General features: G+C 41.6%; 1 protein-coding gene across 4 annotated transcripts in view; it reads right to left on the bottom strand.

Annotated features, from left to right (window-relative positions):
• ANK3 (ankyrin 3) overlaps positions 1 to 24,725 on the bottom strand; it is a 339,367-nt gene that overhangs the window by 262,341 nt on the left and 52,301 nt on the right. The window contains exon 1 of one of the 4 annotated variants that reach the window (XM_038140064.1): positions 23,034 to 23,858. The exons of the other annotated variants lie outside the window; for them this stretch is intronic. Coding sequence (XP_037995992.1) covers positions 23,034 to 23,096 — 63 coding nt within the window. The 5' untranslated portion in view covers positions 23,097 to 23,858. Of the gene's footprint in view, positions 1 to 23,033; positions 23,859 to 24,725 lie in introns of those variants that run through there. 4 annotated transcript variants of the gene reach the window in all.

Below are 24,725 nucleotides of genomic sequence, written 5' to 3'. Positions count from 1 at the left end.
GAAATAATGCAAAAGTAATTGGAGTGATAAGTCAGAGCTATGTTTTATTTCTTTTTTCAAATTAAACAGTTTCAGCTTTAACTGGTGACAAAAACTGAATTGCATTTTTCAATTTCCTAGATTGTCATCAATTGCTTTTTCACTGTTGTACCCTCTCTGAGCTTCCTTCATTTTGCCTGGACATGATTGAAAATTAACTGGAACACAAAATGGAAATATTCCTCCTCTCTATTAGGAATATTTGCCAGTGTTAGCTGAAAGTCTGCATTCCCTCTCTGCCTGTCATCCCCTCATACTGAATGTGGAGACAAAAATGCTTTCATTTCCGTCTCAGGCAGGAACACAGCCCTTCTTCTATGGGGCTGCAAATCCCTCATCTCCCCTCACCCTACTGCACAGCACAGATGCAGAAACCCATTCCCAAATCCTAGTGGAACCAAGAGAGGGAGGACATTTGTGAGTTAAGTTGATCTTTTACAAACTCATGTCAGAAACACCAGCAGAGAACCATGTAACTGAATAAATAGCACAGGATCTCCCATCTTCCCATTCTGGAGCCCCAAACCCAGTGAGACCACTCAGGGACACAGTGGGATTGAGTTGGGGGGAAGTGTATCCCTAACACTGAATATTCCTGAAATTCTGCCTGTGCTGCCCAGCTCAGCTTATGGAATAAGTGTCTGCAAACAGCTGGGTCCTTCCAAAGCTCACCAAAGTGAGAGCAGGAGGCACTTTTGGGCAGTCAGCCACTCCTGCTGACAGCAGAGCCCTGCCAGCCCTCCCCACCTCACACCAGTGTCTCAAAGAGCCCCGGGAGGTCTGCAGCTCAGACTTGGTAATTCCTGCTCCTCAGCAGCCCTCACGCCTACAGCATCATGTGCTTTTGAGTTCTGGCTCGTCAGCCACTTGGGGACTGTTCTGAAGCCACATGTGGCTGGAGAGAGGAGCCACCTTCCCTAAAGAGGAAGGCTAAGATTAGCTTCCTGCACCCAAAATGCCTGCCTCTGAGTGAGTGGCACGCTCTGAGACATGGCAATGGAAAAAGAGGCCAAGCTGCTATTTAAGTCCTCAAACCTCTTCTAGGAGCTGTACTGAAAAACAGTACATTGAAGGAAGAGAGGTGTTACATTAAGACTTCATTGAAATTGTGTGCAATACTGGAGAGCAATGAATGGAAAAAGGGAGGCAGAGGAGTGAGAAGATGGGCAAATTGTTACTGAATACATAAACACTGCCAAGTATTAATCCAGTGTGTTTCTCCCGATATTGAGTTCATGGCATATAGAACAACACAGTGTGAAAGTTTTCACACCAAGTGCTATTCTTCTCAAGAGAGAGCAGCAGATTCTGCTTCCAGTGAGCAGGGTCTTCTTTGAAGCCTTTGCATCTGACAAATTATCAATCAGAGGGAACAAAACTACTTTCCATCCTCTCCCATATTTCCACACTTTCACATCTCCAGAGAAAGCCAATCATTTCCAAAGTGTTTCTAGTGTTAATATACCCAATTCTTTTAAATAAGAAAAACATATGTATTAGCCACACAAAAAGCTTCAAAGCCATACATAAAATCTGCAAAATCTACAGCAACCTATGCTTATTAGCACATCTGTGCCAGTTTAAGTGGATGCCATTGATTTAGCTCATCAGATAAACGTGTTTACCGTCAGCTATGCTTCTCCCATACTTCTAGTATAAAACTCAATGACAGATACATGATGCAGAGTCTTAAAAAGGACAAAACAAGCAATGACGACTTGTCATCGGTGATTTCATGCAGAAGCTTCCAGTCCTAAGTCCCTATCTGCATAAATTCGAACTTGTGAATAAAGGAGTTCTAAGAGTAACTACCTCAATAATCAGTTTTTCCACCACTGCCATTTTTCAGTAGCAAAATAGAAACCCTGGTCCTGAGGAATATATGCTCATTGTCTCATGCATCTGAGGAGGTGAGCAGAGATTATCCTGAAGTTGGTTTAAATATGTTATTTTTCCCCTTAAAAATTCTATTGAAAGTGAAAGAGAAAATGCAAAGGGAAGGAATGTGCTGAAGAAATCAATGAGTTTCACATTTTTCATTTTTCTTCCCCAAGATCATCCTCCAGCATTTCCAGATTGATTTTTGAGATGCCAGTGAGGGGAGATAACTAACATCCAAGGTTAATCCCACCAGTGCTACTGTCTTACAAATGGGGGAACCCACAAAGGCAAAACCAGGCAGTATGAATTCAACCTGCCATAGCAGGGATATAGCAAGGTAACTAAATACACCCTGAGCAAATGCAGCAGCTTTTTTTGGCTGGTAATTCTGAGATGGTGTCAGTTTTTGATAGCTCATGCTATGAAACACATCAGCGCTTGGAAAGTCTTCCTGGCTGGCCCCACTCTGTGTTGCTGCAGTTTGATAACAGCCAGAAATCCCCTTGACCAGCTTTCTTTCCACTCTGTTACACTTTCACTTACCCAGCTCAGCCTGTTTATTGCAGACTTCACTGGATCAAAACTGTGACATCAATATTATAGGGGGTTTGCTCCTGCTAAAATTGTATTCTTGCTAGAGTACAGATACACAATCAACTACTTACAGAGTATACTCTTGCAACCCTATTAAAGACTAACCACTTTGGAAAAATGTTTTACATTCAGCACTTTACCTTCAGGTCAGTAAACTGCATTAAAAACATTGGACTAAGACCTCCAGTACAGGAAACAGCTTCACTACAAGCTCTGAAATACATCACCTACAATATTGTGCACTACCTTCCGAGCTGCCAATCACGAAGCATTGCTGCTGGTTGGTTATATTGTGTATGAAAGCGGTTCAGAAGTTACGGCACAAGACTGCAAATTGATCCTTCTTGGGTTTATTCCCAGCTCTATTTGTGATTTGCAGTGAAACAACTCTAGCAACTCTAAACTACCCAAGGCTTTAAGGACACAGACAAAGCAAGGTACTCAAAACTGTGGAGCACTGGAATTGCAGAAAAAACCTGATTTTAGTTTGGCTATTTGTTACTGTGTTATCTCAGTCAGGCAATGCAGATCTAGTCAAACACATGGAAACCTGCCCTTTGTTGCAGCCCTACAGGGACATTCATCAATGGCCCCTTCACAAGGCTCTGGTAGCCAACCAGTAAATCCTGTGCATGAGGTTTCCTACTTAGTAAGGTAGCAAGCAGCATCTTATATTTCACATTAAGGTAGATAGGACGAAAATTTGTTAATGATTTATAAATCTTGGTTTGTGTTGCCCACTGCTTTGCCTCTCTGTTTTGATTGCAAACTGGACAGTTTTTATTGCTACCACATCATCTCTAAGCTTCCTCTTGCTGATCAGAGCCCTCTTGTCACTCCTGATTCCCCTGATTCTCAAACTCTGTCTATGCCCTGCTACTTTAGACTTCCTGTGTTCTGTTGCTGTTTTTCCTTCTTCTGTTCTCCTAGGAAATCTGCTATATTTCCATTTCTGTGCCCTATCACCTCTATCTGACAGACCAATCTTGCAAACACAGATTTGTGCTAGGAGACTCAAGATGGCAAGCTACCTTATTCAAATCTGGTTTTTAAGCTTTTATTCGACAAATAACCAAGTCACTTCTTTTTCACTTTGGTGTTAGCTGCTTTTGCTATCATTACTGCATTTGGCAACTAAAATAAAATGCTCCTTTGGTGAATTTGCTAAAAAGTATAATGAAGAAAATAGTGCCATGGAAGTATTCAGTAACACTAAATATGCTTATTTCCACAAAGGCAATAATGCCATACTTACCATGCCATCAGAAATAATTTATGCAAATATTTATCCAATATACAGCAACTTTATTTCAAAAGGCTGTTTCAGCCTGATCACAGATGCATTTCGAACTTGACAAGCAATTCAGCTGGAAAAATAATCATCATGCTATACTGACATGCTCTTCTTGCCTTGTCTGCCTTTGGCCTTACAGCTCCTCATTCTACTTGTGTGGATTTGAGAAGGACAAGTGCTCATTTTCCCCTCCATGAAGGGATGTGAACCCCCACATCTTCCAGTCACCAGCCAAAAGCTTCAAATCTCTGTCCTGAATCAGCAGATTGTTGATTAAGTACAGAATGTCAACACTTTCTTGAGGTGGGTTCCCTTTGAGATCTGTTGTGAGGATTATTCTGTTTTGAGAAAAGCACTTCAGCATGGTAGGGGGAAGGATGGGGGAGAGATGACATTTGACTTAGGGATCCCAGAATAGAATGGAGAATCCCTATCATGTAATGTGGAAGGAATTATCATGTGCTCATACCAATAAGGCAACCAAACATTGATGAATATGTGCTCAGATTTTTTTTTAATTTTTTTTTTTTTTTTTTTTTTTTTTTTTTTTTTTTTTTTGTCCTATGCATGTTTCTGTGGTCATCTCTCCCAGAGAAGCAAATGTTCCTCAGCAGATTTATGACAGCCCAGTCACACCCTGCACTGGCATCCCTGGAGGCAGACTAATCAGCTCTGCTTCCTGCCTGCAGCACATTAGGTCATCCTTCCCTTCTCTCCAGCCACACGGGGCACCTCAGACAGGCAGCAAGGAGGGCAAGCTGCTCTTCTCCAGCCAATCTATATTAAGGGGCTTACACGGCAAAGCAAAGGAAGTGCTGAAAGAGGATACAAATAGATTAATATTACAGCTCGTAAGCAATCCCAGGAAATGAAAAACAGCCTGCCTGAACAACACAGAGACCGGTGTGCTACAGGCATCCTCCCCAGCTCTCACCATAGTAACCAGGATAGCCAAACTGTCTGTGCCTGTTAGCTCAGGCATTTCTATCTGAGAATGCTTTCCTCCATTTCTGTAACATAATTTGTGATTGAGCAAAAAACGTCAAACAGCTGAAAAATAATAATTAAGACCTAAAGGAAATGTCCTCTTTTTAAAATATATATACAGAGAAAAGGGAGAGAAAAAGCTGAGTTGTCTAACATGGTTTCCTCAATAAAGCCTTCTCACTACAGAGATATCTTAATAAACAAGATATATATTCTACTCTGAACATGATTGATCTTGCATTCCCTCACACATATTTTGTATTTAGGTGCAATGAGATCATTTATTTTGGTAGCTATCAATTCTAGCAAAAACGCTTGTCTATATTTAGGTATTATATTGAAATAGTATTTCCCCAAAGTTCTGCTACTTGAAATGTACATAAATAATCAACAGCTAGTAGCCAAAACAAACAAACTGATAGATTACAATGAATATACAAGTAATTTTTTTTTAATTATTCTTTTCAACCTTTATGGCAAGCTTTCAGTATAGAGCAAGTAGAGCAGATAAGAATGGTAACTGCTGTGTTTATGCTCTGTGATGAACATACTCCTTTAAGCTCACTCTGGAAGGTCAGGCTTCACTCACACCCTCCAGCTTGCATCTTTCCGGCAGCTCACACAGATTGGTTTGCTGATACCACCATGTCAAAGGGACCAGGCTTCCATCTGTACATTCCCCTAATATACCTCAAATTCCTAAAAAAATACCCTGCTCTATTTTTCATTTACAGTTCTTCAGCTGTACTAAAGTTAGCCAACGTGAGGACACAGACATACATAGAATAGCTGCACAACAATCCCCTGCTACAAAGCACAGAAAAGATCCTTCCTGATCATCCTCTCAGCGTCATGTCAGAGGAGGGGAACAAACCCCAGGGACCCACCATCAGACTTCCTGGCTGTTCTAGGAGATCAGAACATTTGCATGCTACAAATCCCATGCTGAGGCCTCGGACCAACGCCAGGCCCCTCTGGCCACACCTTGCCTCCAGCACCATGGCCCTGCACAGGTCTGCACATTTGCGTAAGGGATTTCTTAGGTCCAGCAATACATTCCACAGCCAGAGAGAGATTTTTTTATACACCTGGGCTTTGATTCCCACATTTCAACTCAAATAGAATGTACTTTTCTTGCTTCTCTGTGAGCACGCAGACCTCATTTCTCACAACGTAATTCATCACCAAAAGGACTGCCAGCACTGCCATTTTGTGCTGCCTGCCACACAAGATTCTGCTGAGATAGCCATTAGTGCTAATGCTTATCCTGGCAATGGATCACCTTACTGAATAGATTTGCTTGATGTAATTATTTGAATTACTTAAAATTAGTGAAGTGCCAATCATTTGTTCAGCAGGGAGGAGATGCATACATTTTCTAGCAATAATCAACACAAAGCTGTCACAGTCAACCAAAATGGATTCCTGTCCTTAAATTCCTCTTAGGGTCACAAAATATTTTAAATTAAAAGCCACTTGGGGCTTAGTTAAGTAGTCGTTTAAGAAAAGTTATGAAGAATTCTTATGAGACAGAATGAATATACAGGAATTCTAAACACAAACGTGCAACTACATGACTCACATAATTCCCCAAAACTACCATAACTCACTAAGCACTATTTAGGAATTCAACAAGCCATTGGAATATACTAAAAATATAACACCTGGAAAGAGCAGCTGGGTTGTGCACTTTGGTTACCACCTCTGACTGGAGCCTGCAGTGCCTCAGATGCACACCCCTGCCCCTGGGAGGCAACGGAAGTGCTGGAGATCAGTCAAAAATGTAAATCCTCACCGGATGAGCCACCAGCTGAGTGTAAACTCACTGTTGTTATGCACCCCCGTATCATGTTTACAAGTCATAAGAGGTGCTGGCTATAAGCAGGCTACTATTTTCCAGGGGTTCAGAGAACCAAAAAGCTGCAAGGGAAACCCTACAGATTTATCAGCAGACAGTGAGTGGCTGTTCTCTATTCATGGCTGAATTTTTAACTTCAACAGACAATTCAGATGTGAAGGTACATAAATACTGCAGCAAAATAGTTGCAAAGAGTTTTACTGCCCCTATTAATTTCCACTGAACACAACTATAAAAAGGAAATGAAAGCAAAATTACAGTGATTGTTGAATATCCCCTCCACACACATATTTTAATTTCCAGATATTTTTACTTTACAAACAATTACAGCTTGCCTTGAAATGCTGTACCCTCTCAGGAGTGCTTGTTTCCTGATAGCCCCGTCATCAGGGCAGCAAACTCCAGTGCTGATGTGCCAACCCCTGTGTGCCTGGTAGATTTGGTCACAGTTTATACCCATTCAGAACGAGTACAAAGGAAATGAATGGCAAATTTGGGTTTGGAAGCAGCATGTATCCACTTTTCACTGCAATAAATATAGATGACAGAGAGACAACGACATGTCTGGTATAGATGATAACCCACTTTCAAGGCAGATGCCCCAAATCTCCTTTTTTGCCCTTCCCTTCTGTTCCCGCCCCAAATCACTGACAACATTCTTCTCAACGTTGATTTTTTGCAAGGACAGACTTGTAACAGCTTCTCTTCAATTTAGGTGAAGTGTGAAGGTCCCACAAAACCTCAAACCCCCCAAAACTGCAAAAGCCTCAAATACTAACAAACACTGAAGCTGGAAAACAAAATGCTGTACTTTAGGTTACATGTCATACATATTACCCAAAGCGTATTTTATTTTTTGCCTCAGTGGCACAAATATAAAGCTATTATAGATAATAATAATTTAAGCTCATTCTGTGAACTGTGGATGTTGCATTCATTTCCCTGCTGGAATGGCAGTCACATTTCTGCCACGAGAGCATGGCAGCTGCCTGAGATTTGGATTTGGTAATGCTTTTGTACAGGTAACAATGCAATCAGATGCAGATGAAGACTCAGTTCTTCTATACTTTCCTCACAATCCCATGATTTCCATGAACAATACCCTCCTGAAGCAAAGTTTGAAATCCAGGTGCCTACTCCATCCAATCCTTGTTCTGAGTTTTTTTGGGGGGTGTTATGCTTGATTTTGCCTTTTTTATTTTCTTCCCCAAGAAAGCAAAACAAGGACAGATTGCCTATACACCCTGCTGAGTCACAGAATAACAGCTCAGGATTTCTTTTATTCTTGATGGTGTAATATGCTAGACGTGTTCCTGGTTAGGGATAAAGACTCATTTTTCCTTTGAATTATTTGATGAAGGACTAAGAATGATGTGTTTATTTGCATCATGCTACCATTATATGGAAACCTGATCTTAGAAGAAATGTATAACAATATTGAGTAAGATGATATTTCTTTTTTGGACCACTCCAATTTCTGCATTAGTGACTAAATCCAAGCCGTGTACAATATGAATCAAGATATGATTAATTCTACCATGAATTAATATGCATTAACTTAATGAAAAAATTCAAAGGTTATTTTAAAATCCCACCAGGGTGTTCATTTTCCAAGGATAAAATTAATCAGACTACATAAAATTTCAAGACAGTCTCAATCCTATAAGAATTGTTTTCATCTCCTCATGGCTTTAGTTTAGACACAAGGGTTGAGGGCCTGGCACCACTTCACATGGCTATTCTGCACATTGCCTGTAAGGAAACAGGAATTCTGACCAGGAAGAAATCAGGATTTCTCTATATGATGCCCTTAAGGGGATCTCCACAAGGCCCAAGTTGCCCTGCAGAGTCCATCCTGCTCCACTATCAGAGCCTCACCACTACCTCAGCCTCAACAGCAATGGAAAAAATCAAACATTCTGACACAGAATCACTTTTATGCTCGGACAGCTGTAACTAATTCAGCACAAGGGGCCATCACTTCAAATATTGGGGTAAAGACCACGGTGCACTAAAGGTTCAACTTGCACTCTCCTGAACACTGACAGCCCTCATCACCCCCCGTATAAACCACACACTCATATGCAGTTGTCACTAACGCAGCATCACGAAGTTATTTACTTAAAAAACATGCAAAAATAATACAAAAAGCCTCTCACTTCTGAACAGTCCTAAAATGAAGTGGGCACTTGCATTCTTGGCCCCTAATTAGCCTACAGAACCAACTGGGGTTTTTTCCCTTTCAGTTTGCTCTCATTATACATTCAGCACCATGATTATAAAGACGGAATGGTCCAGATACACAATACTCAGGGTAGACTTTTTAAAATACACTTTGTATACTAAATATCCAGGTCTCTGAGGCACTATACCTTTCTGCTGAAATGCACACCCCAGTGATGAGATGAACTGTAAAACACTTGCAAAGCTTCATGTAACAGTGGTGAAGTACTTTTAAAAAATTGCTAAAATTTCTGAAGAGAAAAATCAAGCCAACACTGTGACTGATTATTTCAGCCTCTATCCTGTGCATGAGCAGCTCTTAAATGCAACAGAGACCCAGACTCAGCTCATGAGAGTATGACTGCTACAACCAAGTAAGGGAAGAGCTACTCCTGGGATGGAAGCTGCTGTGAGAAGAGGATTTGTCAGAACATTCCATCATTCTCTTCCCAACTGACTGAGCACAGATATTGCTTAGCTCCAGATGGACATATCACACATTTTCAGAAATAAAGACAAAGCGAAAATATGTTCCAAATAACTTTCCCTCCCCTTCCCCCCTCTCTAATTATAAACCTGTCCCTAGTTTTGTGGGGTTTATCTCAGCATGCACCCTGCAGTATGCCTATCATTATGAATGGCAAAGAATTGCATAATGGTGTTGTTAATAGTCATTCACAGAAGTGTGCTGTAATGCATTTAAAAAAACCTCACAGGCTAAGTCGGGCCAAACAAGTAGCCTGATTTTAAAAGTGCTGAACAGACAAGCAACTCCCACTCTTCAGTGAAGCTGCTGAGTGCTCAACACTTGAGAACTGGAGCGCTCTGTAATCTCTGCTCCTAGTTTGCCTTCTGAAAATTTTGGCTTTAGACAAAAAGTCTAGTCAGTATTAATCCTTGGTACAGGAGTAAAACAAAGAGTCAGGACTACTCCTGGACTAATTCTAGAGCTTTGACAGGAAACGTGCTGGCAGGTGTAAGGAACAAAGATTTGGGGGCTCACTTTCAACAGCCTGTATTACAGACCTGGATTTTGCCCAGATCTGAATGTTTTCCTTCATTGCAATAAGGTAACCTTCAGAAAAATTATTCCATACCTTTCTTTCATCAGACCTCTAAACTGTCAGTCCTGTAGAGTTCCAAATCTTAAACAGTAGTTAATAGTCTTTTTTGACATTTTGCACTACAATCCAGCCCTGCATAGATTAACATTTTGTTTCCTATTTTAGAACTAGTCCTGTCCCTCACAGCTGTGGAATAGCTTCAAGCACAAGTAACAAACATCAGAAGACAGAACAGTAACTGCATTTGACAAAGCCCTCGAACTATATTTTACAATCTCACAGGCAAAGTGTTATTGTCTATTTATTGTGTGGATTTGCAATTAAAGAGATTATAACAGGAAAATTGCTAAGTTTAAGTACTGTGGGGTTTTCCCCCTCATATTTCCACCACTCCTCATTAGACTGGCTGTACAAACACCCCAAAGTATTTTTTCCACCTATATAAATCCTTTTTCTTGTTTCCAAACTTACAAGGACTTCTGAAAAATGGACAAACAAAAAGGATGACATGTTCCTGCTTAGTTCCTGTTTCAGAAAGGAGCATGAACTCCTGTTTTTATGAACTGTGCTCAATAAAAATCAGTATTCCTGTCAAGATTGAAAAAAAAAGAAAATCCTACCACCCCTAAATAAATCTCAGATGCCTGCAAAAGTGATGCTGACTTTCGTAACTCAACATACTCCTGCTGTTTGCTGAAATTTGCTGTCTTTTCAGGGTGCCCTACAGAGACTTGAACAAGATGAGAAAAGGACACTATTTCAGGACCACTAAGATTGGGATCAATGGTAACCTTGTCATTTGGATTTCTCAGTTTGCTCACAGTAAATTTAAAAGGTGAGAAGAAGACCTAGGATGTGATACATAATTTTATTCCTAAACTTGCTGTAAGCAATCTTACTATTACTGTGAGTACATTTTATATATACTTTAAACTTCTGACAATACTATAATGGAGCAAACTCATCCAACAGTATCTGAAATCTATTGGTGTCTAAGATACAACTGAGGAAAAAATCTGTAAGAAATATGCTGACCTTTCTTTAGCCACACCATTTACAAGCAGATTTCCCCTTCTATTTTGGGGTACACTATAAAATAAACGATAGAACTTAAAAGTATGTGCAAGACCTAAAGATGAGAAAGCAAAACAAAAGAAGTGAGGTGAGCACTATGAGAACAGCTGGCTCTTGGCCATTTGCCCCACCCCACCACCAAACTGCTCTTGGTCTTTTTAATAAGTGACAAAGACCTCAAAAGACCCAAGGACTAGTAGCTGGCTAGTGCCTGTTCCTCCTGTTCCACAGTGCCCTCAACAGCAGCTGGAGTCACAGCCAGCAGCTTAACAGGTCAGGAAAGCACCGCTCCTCCTGCACTGCATGACCTGCCAAAGAACAGAGCAGCAGATCTCTTTAAAGGCAGCCAGCTTGCCTGCCTCATACTCAAACTTTTCTAGATTGCTAAGCTCCTTTTTCTTACTGCTGCTAAGGTTTGCCGGCATGCTCTGGAAGCAATCTACCAAGTATCAAGTAGACAGGTTCCTTCTATTAAATGTAATTTCCAGAAAATGAGCCAGGCTTAGCCCTGGTTTACAAACAGGTGTAAATAGCAGGCTCTGCAATCTGATGATAAAAACACCCACTCCAGAAATTAGGCAGACTCTGTGCTACTTTCTTCTCACTCAGAGTTTCCAATACAGGGAACAGTTGGATGCTGCAGCCCATGGGAGCTCTCTTCCTCTCAAGGTCATTGCAAAGGGCTGCTGACTGCCCCTCCAAACTGGCCCTGCCTGCTTTGCATTTAATTTGACATCAGGGTCAGTTCTGCCACAATGGAGCTTCCTTAAAAATACATATGTATGTGTAGAGAAGTGAAGAACAAAGTGATGAGTGGCCACATCTTAATTTTGTTTCCAAGATCTTATTGCAGCCAACACCTAAAAGCAGAATTATGAGTGAATACAGAAATCAAAGGCTGGCTGTACAGCTCAGAGTGAAATATTCCATTGTAAAAGCATCTTTTCATTTAACACAGCTATAGATTTTCATAAATGAAAAGCCTGAGACATGACAAGGAGTAGGAAGGACACCATTCTTGGCTAAATACGTACGTGTGTGTGTGTGTGTATTACAAAGGAAAGGAGAAGGCACGGAGAGAGACAGGAAATCCCAGTAATAGGAAGTCAATCCATAGCTATAACAAAGATGTCTGGAAAGGATAAGTAGAATATTTGTAGTTGTGGACACCTACTTTACATCCAAGTAAACAGGGAACAGAAACACACAGTTGAACTCATTACATAACAGACATCGCATCAAGAATAAGAGGTTTGGTGCAGCAAGAGAAAATATTAACGTGGAAGCAAATAACTCTTCCGTTTTGTTGCATTTGGGGTTTTTTGGGTTCTTTTGGTTTCTGTTTTAAAGGCAACACTAGAGGGCAATGCAGAACGAACCTGCATCTTGCATATAATGCCCAGCTGGGGCTGCTCCAGAAGTCTTCCTGCAGCACCCGTGGGCTCCTATTCCTGGTGCTTGAGAAGTTTTATAAGAAAATTTCAAATCTCTCTCCTGAAAGATAATTTTTACTATTTCTATATATTTCACTTGATTTTTATTTTTTACATTACTAAGTGGCCAAGTAATGTGGTACGTTACCAGGCTCAGCACAAATCTGGGCACACCATCACTTATGTGGCTGCTCAAACTGGTACATCTGAGGGCTGGATAATAAAAAATGTTGCAGTTCTTGTCTATAACTATCCTCCTAAATTCAATAAAAGTAGTTATGCTCCAGTTTAAGAGCTACTCTGAAAATCAGCCTTGGATTTTCTCTTCAATTTCTCTTTAATAGCATCATGAACTAGAATGTTTCAGGCCACTATTTCACTTTCCAAAGTTCAGCTTTCAGACAAATCACCTACAGCCCTTACTGCAAATATGATACTATAATATTCATGACAGTTTCATCTATACCTGTGGAAGAACAGACATCCTCTCTGGTTTTATTTTAACTGCCAGCAGTTGATCTTCAAATACTTTCATTCATTGAGTTACTTAGTTGCTAAATTTAGTGCATTAGTCAGTTATGGGGCTCCATAACAAAATTCTTACATCTTTTTAAGATTCCTTATAATTTTAGTATTTTTAGAATATTTGTCTCTTTCTGTATAAAAAAAAAAAAACCAAAACCAAATCATATTTAACACAAGACTGCTCTATCTACTTGGGAGCCTTTTCTCTCAAATAGTTTGCTAGAAGGTGATTACAATATTGTAAGCACCACCCTTGAAATACCTTTTATTCTCATGTAAAATAAGCAGGCTTGAATCACCTAACTCAAGCTGTACTTTGATTCAGATCCCTATCTTCCTTGCTATACACATTACCTGCCTGGTTTCTGTTACTTAGAACTATCATTACACTTATGCTCACAATACTTCTTTCTTTAAAAAAAGGTCAACAATATCCGTTTATGCTCCAGGGATCCATTCTAAAATAATATATAACTTCATTTTCAGCTGGGACTGAATGATGAATGATAGAATGACTCTTCTGGCTACAAAAGCAAAGCTATTTACTCATTTCACCTGCCTATGAAATACTTTTTCCTATTTTTGCCTTCCAAAACTATTTCAGCTGATGTTCCTAATGACAGAAAATTGTTTCTTACCAAGTGGCAAGGAATGCCAGGACTTTGCACATAACTGGTGTGGAAGGAGCTCTAACAAGAGAGACCGTGCAGGATTGGTAGTAGTAAAAGCAAACGGGTTAATCGCTTCCACTGTCACTTGTACTCATTAGTTCATTTCTTCTTTTGAAGGAGCTGTACAAGATTTATGCAATGAACACATATGAAGTGCAAGAAATGCTCTAAATGAAACTTGTTTGGGAACTGAATTTAGACAAGAAAACTGATTGAGAAACCACTTTGTACCAAACAGGCTTAAATTTGTGGTGCCTGAATGACTGAAACAGTTAAATCTCACCATGGTTCAGGGTGGACTGACATCCCCATATTTCGGTTTCCTAAAATAAAGAGACTATTAAATAAAACCCCTCTCTGGGATATGTCCTTCAGAGTCAATAGAATGTGAGTGGAACCAGCTGCCAGAATTACACAGACCATCTTTGATAACAAATTTTCAGCTGGAAAACTGTTCTGAGTGACATCACTCCATTTGGTAAGGCTTTCCCCTGTGATAGCGCCACACTGGCATTCTACTGCAAATATTAATTACTAATTAGTAGTGATCCTGCCTCCCAAGCAAACACACACAACAGTAATTAAGTAAATGAAATTACAGGTCTGTTTAGGGGAGCAGGGAAAAGGGGAAGAGCCCTCTGCATCATCTGCACAGCATTAACCCCATCTGAGGAGAGTACCCGTGTATCCCAAGCACTCTGCATTCAGCATCCACATCCCTCACACCTCCCTGAGATTTTGCCTGGAGAGGACCATCTCCACCAGGATGAATGTCATCCCATCACATACAGCAGATCCTGGTCTGGAGTGCATTAGCAAACACCATTTATTCTTGCAGGCTGCAAGACCAGTATATCCCTGTCTCTTAGGAGGCACCACCCCAGCCAAAGGAAAACACTGGAAATGGGAAATGAGCACAGGAGGCTGAGTGTCCTCTCCCTGTTGCTGCCCAAGGAAGTGCCACCATGGATGGACCTTCTCCATCCACTTCCTCCATCACTTCCCTCATTTCCCAGATTCTCCCATTCACCCCTCTGACACAAATTCCAAGATAATCAGCAACTCCCAGCACATTAGAACCACTCAGATTAAAAGGGTCTTATCAACACGTCCAAGAGCTTTTCAGAAAGATTCTTACTGTCTAGTTTAGAAACTGACTGACAGAAATTACTGATGGGACCTTGCTTAAAAAAGCATCAGCCACTCCTCGACTAAGGAGTGACTTAAAAACACCATTAGGGGACATCACACAAACACCAGATAGTACAGCCAAACCGTATTGTTGGTGTTGTTTTTACCCTTTGGGGTTCATATTATTTCATTAAGACCAAACTTGATAAAATTGTTCTCTACCGATTATTCCATGAATGACACACCCAAAACCAGGAAGAACACAGCTTGCAGTGATCTGTTTGACACAAATATAAACTTACACCAAATTAGAAGAAGGCCACACACACCTCAACAATACATAGTGGTTATAAAGCCATTATTAACCAAAAAGGCATTTTTCCCATCAAACAGCAGTTTTAAACAAAGTCATGAAACAGATTTAATGGTGAATATGAAGAATTACATTTCTTTATATTATTCCCTTTCTCAATGCAAGATGCTTTAAAAAAAAGGATTCAGACAAACCAATCCTTGCTTACATTCACAAATTGCTAATGCACCATTGTGTATGCTGAGAATTCTCTATCTCCTGTGAACACAAACCTGAAATAAGTCTCTGATGGCAACACCTTAAGTGTCTTAAACATACTTACCTATGCATTCAATTTAGGCATAGTAAGACAGGGGGCGTCTTATGTCATAAATAAATGCTAAATAAAATATACATGTGTAGTTTTACCCTACCTAGCCAATTAATTCCTTACCTTCCATGCTAAGGGAAAAACGCCAAGTTTGCCCCATGCTGGTTTGGGAAAGAGAGGATAGGAAAGTTCATGCCTGTTGCCATTTATCCAGCAAATACCTCCAAGTAACTGAGCCAGGACCTGGCAGCCAATGGAATGCAACAACCTGCACCTCCATTAACAAGTTACAAAATAACTGGGAGACATGGTGGCAATTACTGTTTCTGTAAAAATTCATTACTCTTTACACATACTCCAAACTTCAAGTCTGAGGTCTTTAGAAGAGAGATCAATGAGAATTCATTACATTATTGGCTTGACCAGATACCAAAAAGCTTCATCAATTGAAATAAGGACCTAACACCAATTTAATAAAATGTTTTTATACAGTGTTAGGATTTAAATCCTGAAGGTGAACCTTTCTGACAAGGGAAAGATCCAACTGCCAGGCACGATGTCCTGTTTTCAGCACGTGAATTTAATAGGGAGCCTCAGCAGCATCTACTTTTTCAGCTTAAACTCCTTAATTGCCTACTTCTGTAATTACCTCTTCTGCTAAGCTACCTTGCTATTTTCAAAAGAAAGAAGAGATAGAAGTAGCTCCCTCCTAACAGGGTGTTGGCTCTCTACATCCTAGAACTCAGCACAGCACCATCCCCTACTCTACCTGGAGTCAGGCAGAGGTGAAGGAAAGCTGCAAGTTCCAACACCACCTCCACAAGCTGGAAATGAGGTGAGGAGGCTGAGGAACAAGCCCATGCTCAGTCAGGGTTATGCAGATACACAGGCTCTTGTTAGGAATTCAAAGGGGGATGCCCAGATGTAGTTAGTTTTCTCAATCTGTGATTGACAGATTGATCAAAGTATTTTTAGCTTAAGTGACAACCATTACATAACTGTGATAAGCATTTCAACACCTACCAGACCTACCTAGGCGCTATCACTGAGACCTGCTGAATTCTATGGCTGCAGCAGTCATAGGGTTTGGAAAAAGGAGACAGAACAGAGACCATTCAGGTTCTAAGGAAAGGCCTCCATGTGACCCAAACTAATTGGAAGCTTACAGGGGGCTTTTATAAAGACTGTTACAAAAGCTTTCATATTGGTCCCTGTCGCACTGATGACTGCAGAATGGAACTGGAGCTGATCCACCGTGCCTCTTGCAGCCCAAACCCACTTTCTGTAATCAAATCTAATTGTAACCTAATTGTACTTAAAACAATTTACTGCAAAGGAGACAACCAGGCCTGGACAGTAAGTGCCCAGCTTATGGAGCAGGAGACACTGGAAGTCCTCCAGCAACCAACCAAGTCATGCTGGAACACTTCCCACTGCACTCCTGCTCTGCCATCCTGCACCCAGCAAGCAGCACCAGGGAAATGGACTGCTCAGGGTGCCTCAGTCCTGAGGGTGACAGGGGGCGTGAAAACACACAGGCTCCATTCTGGAGAGGGAAAACCCTCTATAAAGGGGCAGTGCAACATGAGGGAAGTGCTGAGGTTCAACCCACATCTGGACTCAAGGCCATCAGCTCCCTGATGCAGGACATGCACCGATAGGGTCATTCAAGGGAAGGAATAGCTCAGAAACACAGTGAGGACATGCTGAGAGAGAAGCTTAAAAACAAAAAGGGAGAAGGCAGCACATCCCTTAGAAAGAAGGCAGCATGGGGAAATGAGTGGTCCTACAGCAGCTGGAAATGTGGCTCCTTGAAACAAGGGGGAGATTGCCACAAGAGGGGCAGAATTTGGTGAAGAGGAGAAAAAAAAGAAATCAACTGAAGCACTTTTCCACAGTTATGCTTCAACTTCTTAGACCTATCCATCAGAAAGACAAGAACTATTCACACATGAATTTTCTGGGAAAAGTTCAAAACTGTAGGATGAACTTGTGTCACACGATCGAGTAATCTAACTCAGGTTTCACGTTCTCTTGCAAACTGCAAGATTCCTCCGTTAAAAAAAAGAACATTAAAAAAAACATTGTTTTTTCAGCAGGAGTGGTAATTGAGCAGCAAGATGGAAGGACTGTCACTCAAGTTACAAGTTGTGTCACTTATCCAGAGTGAATTCTGTTAAAAACATGAGTAAGGTAACACACCATGATGTTTTCATTTCATATAGACTATAACAACCTCTCCCTACAATTTCTGAACCATGTGTGCCCAGGGGCCAGGAGCTGCTGACTAATACTACCAAAGGTGGATAATGTCAATTAGAGTATTTTCTCCAGGGAAAAGGGGCATTTGAAATGGGTGTTTTCAAAACAGTAAGATTTGTACCTTTCCATTACATATGCTTTCTTTTGTTCCAGTATGATAAGAGGCAAAGGTATTCCCATGTACCAAAGTGACTCCAGTCAGAGTGACAGGAATCAATACATTTCAGTTTTTCTGTGTCAGTTCAAAAAACTGTGATGGCAAGAAAACGTAAATGTGTTTGATTCAGGGGAAAACTGCTTTAAACCCTAAAGTTTCAGAACACAATTATGTTTAAGAATAGTCATAATGACTGAAAACTACTCCATTCCACTGTTCTTGGGCATTTACTATTTGGATATGCAAATAAGGAGTATCTTCTAGAAGTTCCAGGGGCTCTTTGTTTCGTCTTTAACATATCTGCTGAAAATGTGAGGTTAAAAATCTATAACATCAATAAAATGGATGCTAAAGCTGAACAAGTAGAAATTTGCAAGCAAGGCCAACCCAAACCCATTTATTATGCACCAAATTCAATTTTCAGCATAGGATGCATTGACATACTAAGGATTAAGACTATCACCATATAATTAAATTTAAATCTATAAGAACCATTTCTCATCCACAGAAACTTGAAATTAACAACATAGTATAAACTTTATTTACCAAGACAAGAATAGATATGGTTTCCTTATAGAGTCTAATTACATTTTGTTTCGCAAATCTAAGCAGATTTTCATTTCTCAGCTTGTCAGGAAAAACCCAAATTTAGAAATCAATTTACACTCCACATAATAACTTAATTTTATGAATAAATTAAAAGCTACAAAACTCTTCAGAAAAGCCTTCCATGAGCATTTGCTTTACCATTAGCAATGAGCTCTTCTCCAGCAGGAGCAAACAGCAGAAAAGGCTCTCCCCCGACAGCAATAACATGCATGGCAAATGAAGCAACCACATTAGCAAATCTGGTGGTAAAAGACAGCTTTGAAAGAAGTGCAACACCACCACAGATCTCAGGAACAGAACAGGACTGCTTATCTCGTCATGACAAAAGCTGGTGTTCACAGGTGCTGAATTACGAGCACCAGAGGATTCACTGCCACCACAGAGAGGAATCATTTGACCACAGAACGATGAAATGCCAAGAGCTCAGGCCCCCGGATACTGGCTCCACTGAAATCAGTGATGTTCTTTCAGGGGAGACAGGCTTTGCTTCTAAAGGACCTGTTCCAGCTCCACCAGAGTCACGGACAGCTCTTCTCCCAGACCACTACTGATCTTACAGTGAGGAATAGCTCATCACACCCGGGAGCCTCTGATGGCTCAGCACCCATGCCAATTGAAATCTCTGCCCCTTGAAATTTCTCATCCCAAGACACCAAGACACACTGCTGACCAGACTTTCAGCAGTGTGCCACAACGGAAGAGTCCCTTCTGGAGACTGCCACTAATGCTGCTGAGTCAAACCTTGGAGCTACAACAGAGCAAATGTACCTGGCAGAGATTGCAAAGTGTGTTCCCAGTGCAGTGAGCCCAGGGTGCTGGCTCAAGAAAAGTGGATTGAGCTAAACTGCCTATTAGTCAAAAAAACAATGCTGGCTGCCCTAAGCAGCCTGACCCCAAACACTGATTTTTCACCTGCTGCATAAACAGCTGGCTCTTCCCTGCACAAGGCATTCAATTTTGATAGAAAGCAATGGAACACAACGCTGAAATCATGCTACAGTGATCAACTAAGCAAGGCAGACAGGTGAATTAATAAACAGATTAGAATGACCTTAAAAGGTCAACATGAGCTCTCTCCTGTGTACTTTTAAGAAGAGACTCTATTTAGGAGTTTCCATCACTAATTTACGCAATACGTACACTGAGAGACATCAGCAACAGTAATTGTGAAGGTTTTCTAAAGATCCTGGAGGAGGCAGAGGAAGAAGGGGAAACAAAAATTCCTTACAACAAAAAAAGATGCATTTTCAGCAAAGCTTCTGGTACGAGAGTCTAATGAGAAATTTACCACTACTCAGAAGTGACTGATGCCCAGCAAATAACCATGAAATGAAGTGGGGAAAAAAATTACTACAGAAGTATTGAGCTGGTCTATTTTCTTTTCTTAATTCCTGCACTTCTGATTATCTTTTAAAGCTTCAGAGGACCAAGGGATTTTCATGGCTAATTTCATTCTTGCAGTTTGAAGGGGAAGAGGAAAGAATACTCTTTTGTTAAAAAGCAAAGCACATCTTGCATCTCTAATGACAGCTGAGTTCAGTGCTCTCCTATAACCAAGATTCCAAAATTTACTGGAAAGTGATGACACAAACATACAGGATAAAGCCCCCCCATAACACCTGGGGATTCAACTTGGCGGTTTCAAAACACTGGCACTGCAAAAGTGTGGCTGGAAACTGCAGGACAACTGAAGCTCAGGCACAAGAGGCACAGGCTGCCGGTAGGGAGGAACCCTGAAGGATGAAGCAGAGAAACTAATTAGGCTTCCTATTCCATCAGAGCTAATCCTGCCCAGAGTAGCCTCAGCAATAAATATTGATGTGATACTTTCATCATCCTTTGAAAGCTGTATCCCCACTGAATACCACAGTGCTAAAACAAAGCATTGTTCTGCTTTCATCCAAATTGTCCATCCTTCATAACAAATCTCAGTGACACCTCCTGGGTGGTTTCTTATCTTTATCCTCCCCGCCATGCTTTATTTTCAGCATACTTGCTGAAAATCTATTCCTTTGGCCAATCTTATCTAAATGCAGAGCTAGTGCATGTCTTGATGCTCACAGGTGAGACCCTGTTTGCCAGGTGAAGGCTAATCTTTGAGGTACAATCTAATCATATACCTCTGGAACACACACACTGCTGATTGCATTTTCCCTATAGCAAATGGTGTGACCTTTCCCTGGCTGCCCCTGCTGCATATTTATTTCAGAAATTGTGTAAGAACAGGAAAACCAAGAGTGGATGAAGAGGGAAAGGGATGTGAACAGCAGTCAAAGAGCAGAAGGAAGACTTGCCACCACTCAACTCCAGAGATAAATGAGACAGAAGGCGAGCGAAAGGCTAAATATGGAGAAAGCACAGCTGCCAGGAAAGGAAGTGTCTAAAGAGAACAGGAAGGCAGGAAATACCCATTTCAGGATGCCTTCTTTAGGATGGACAGGTGGCATAACTCTCTGGAACCATGGACCCAGTTAAGTTTTCACCTGGGTCAGGAGTTTACAGCCAAATACCATTTGTTTATCTAACTCCTCTTGGTTAGCTCAGTAATGCTCTTCAAGTACACCTTCACTGGCCATTCAGGGATTCATCTTCTGAATCAAAACAATAAATTTAAAACCTTCCCCAAAACACACTGTGAAAAGAAGGGTAAATTTCTGCCAAGACCAGAAAAATGATTGCTGCCTGTTTAAACAGAGTAGTTCCCTTCCCATCAGGCCATCCTGGGTCAAGCCCGTGTCTAACACTGACATGGAAGCAGCCTTAACGTGCGACTAGTCACAAGAGACGTGCTCCAGCCCAACTCAGCACATCCCAGCTGCCTCCAGGATTCCAACTGCACGAAGGAAAACCCAAACTGAGGAGGGGAAAAGGGCTTGCTGCAGGTTTGAGAAGCTGCAGGCACTCCCTGTTGAAAGGCAAAGGTCTGCAGTCACACCCTGGCGCTGGCTGCAGCTCATGCGGCGAGGGCTCGAGGCACCAAGGGAAGCCTTTGCCACCACCTCAGAAGACATGGAGTGCTGGGGCTGTGTCCTTGGCTCACATAGGAGCTCACAAATGTAAACGTGTCCCCTTGTTTCCTCCAGCCACCCCCCCAGAGACCAATGACACCATTCCAGACACCAGAGGGGGGATTTGGGCAGGGCAGCTGTGCCCACAGAAACATCACCTTTTCCAGGTGACAACACAAGCAGACTGTGACCAGCCATTGCTGAAACAGCAGGTCAGACTCCAAAAGTTTGCTTATTCCTAAATTCCCTGGGCTGCTCTGTCTCGTTGGCAGTTGGGTTGGTCCTCTAGAATAGACGGATCATCTGTATGAGCTTCAGCCATAGAAACTGGTGCGTGCTATAAAACTGTAACTACACTGTTGGACACCATAAAAACAATTTCTGTAACATGGTAAAATATTAACAATTTCTATAACATGGCAAAATATTAACAGTCAAAATTCTAAAACCACCCCAGAATTTAGGTGTAAATGTATCTCCTAGTCCTGAGGCAACCTATCATGCCTGACAGAAACATATGTCAGGAAGGTATCCTAATTTACCACTAAAAGTGATTTCAATTATATCTTTCCATGCCTCCTTTCAAAGCTGCTCTTTGCAATTCTGGGAGAATAGAAGGGCCAATATGGTTTAATTTGCTTTTTCAACAATCTGTACTGAATCCTTCACCAAGGAAATGGATTAACTATGAGGCTGTCATACACGTTCACATGGTAGGAAGGCAAACACATGCTCAGAAAATAAAGGGTGGGAGTCTGAATATATTCTCTGCAACAATGACAAACCTTTCAGATGTCTTTTTCTACAGCAGTCTAGGGAATTCACATTATAAATTAAGATACCGAGTTAATATTTAAAACAAGTTAGAAAAAGCTGAAGTAGTGTACTTCCTAGATTTAGCCATCTGTTTTTTGAGTATAAACACATGAAAATCATCCATTTCCAAGTGGGAGGTAGAAATTACATGGATATCAGGAAAGCAAAAAAGTGCAACATAGAAGGAATAATCAAATTTGTCTTTTAAGCAGTTTCAGGCAAAAGGCTTACGCCATAAGAGAAATCAGTCTCACTGAAACTGGATCCTTATTCCAGAATTTAATTGACCACAATATTTTCAAGCCCCAAAAATGTATAAGACTGATCAAAGTGACACACAGCAAAAAACATAGCTTTCATAAGATTAATGCTTATTGTAAACTTGTTTTTCTTAGCCGTGTCCAGAATATTCATTTACATGAGCACATGTTGATTATCCGTCCCTCCTTTGAAAAAGGCTTCGTTCAGATACCTGTTTATTTGTAATCCTGTGTTTGGAATACACTATGAAAACTATAATCATATTGAAATTCTGTAACTAACATATATTTAAAGCCAGGAATACTAAAATAATGCAAAACAACTGAGTGGCAATGGTAATACTGATTCCAGCAAAGAACACACCCATCAGCATCTAGCATAAACAGAACCATCCTGATTCTACCACCATCCTTATTCAAAACAAATTATCAAACCAAAGCCACTCCACACCCAGAAGCAAAGAGGTCGAACACAAAATGAGTCAAAAACACAATTACAGCAGCCTGTCTGTACAGGGAGTTACCTTTTTTCCTTTCTTTTTCCTGTGAGCTGGTTTAGCATTTTTCTCCTTTGCTTCCTCACTCATTTTTTCAGCAGGTAAATGTACGGGGGAAGGGGAATAAAAGAGATCACTGCTTGTATTCCAACATGCAAAGCCACTCAAGAATTCACAGCGCTGAAACCAAAGTCCATCTGCTGACGCTCCTCAGGCCAGTAACAGAATAACCGCTTTTAAAGGCAGCCCCTGCTCCTCCTGCTCAGCCGGGAATCGCTCAGAGATAGCCTCGCTCTCTGACAAACGGGCTGCTCTCACATCAGTCCGATCCCTCGCAGCAAAAGCAAAGGCGTTTTCCTCTCTGTCCCTTAAGCAGTCTTTAGTGCCGAGCTGAGCTCTCGCCCGGTCTCTGGAAGGGAGCGGAGGAGCCGGGCAGCGATGGGCTGCAGGCGCCGGCAGCTCCCGGGGCTCAGCCCAGGATGAGGCGCCGTCTCTCGCAGACACGGAAAGTGAGCCCCAATCGCTCGGATTGCCGGTCGCGTACAATACCGACATGTGTTGAATGCATCAGGGCATACCAGAAAAGGAAGCCTCCAAGAGTGATAAAAGATCAGGTTACTGGATCTTAAAGCCACTCCCAGGCAGATTCAAACAATAAAAGGCACAACACGCTGCTGAAGAAATTGCTAGATGAGATGTTTACGTTTCCAACAGCTCTAGATCCCCGTCCAAAGGACCTGAAAATTGCCACTCCGAACAATAAGCTTTGCGATATTAATTATTCATCTCATAAAAGCAGCAACAGCATTTCGGCAAAACACGCGTTTACAACTATTCCTGCCTGTGCGAGCTTGCTCCTCCCTGGTTCGCCTGTTCCTATGACAGGATTCGCAGGGTTCCTGCAAAGGCAGCTCTCTCTCACACAAGTGTTACGTGCCTCATGTATGTGCACCACGGGCAAGTCACAGATCATGTTTCCGCATGCTGCCACCTACTCTGCTGAATGCTTCGGCTTCTTCCCTACAAGTCTCATGGAAAATAAATAAATAAATAAATAAAGCGGGAGAGGCCAGAGATTCGGAGCAGGAATTCTCTTCCCTCCGTGCCCATTAAGACACATTAGACACAACCCACAGGTTACCAACAGCCATGACAGCGGCCATCCAACACGTCTGAAGGACATCATCACCACATTTCAGGCTGTGCACCTCTTCAGGCACAGCCACGCGTTCCTGCATTGCCACTCAGGATCCCCTCCAGGGCAGGTGAGAGAGGGTGCAGCAGCTATCAGACATCCTGCAACAACCCTGTGCTCCTACTGCCGACTTGGGGTGGCAAAACGCTCATTTGCCCCTTTCTGAGGCGAAATCAGTCACATCAGAGGTTGTTGACAGAAGTGGCAATGAGAGGATTTGCTGTGTTGTATTTTGCTGGGGGGGTTAAGGGGTGGGGGTGATATTTGGCTGTTTGTTTGCACGTTGAGGTTTTCTTTAAACAGGCAACGACCTATTGATTTTGATCGTGGTGGTTGAGGTTCGTTTTGGGGGTGGTTACGGTTCACATCAGGATCCTCCTGCCTTGCCTCTTCCCGATCTTCTCTCCCTTCACCCTCCTTTCAGCAGCATTTCACTCACGACAAACAACACGCGTACCACAGACTAAGAAAAGAAGAAGATGTAATGCACTGATTCATAATGCTATTTGCCTGAAAGCTTTCTC

The sequence above is a fragment of the Motacilla alba genome, chromosome 6, assembly GCF_015832195.1.
Source record: "Motacilla alba alba isolate MOTALB_02 chromosome 6, Motacilla_alba_V1.0_pri, whole genome shotgun sequence".
NCBI classification, from domain to species: Eukaryota; Metazoa; Chordata; class Aves; order Passeriformes; family Motacillidae; genus Motacilla; species Motacilla alba.
The sequence above is the reverse complement of the archived record's forward strand: the minus strand, read 5'-3'. Positions and strand labels throughout refer to the sequence as shown.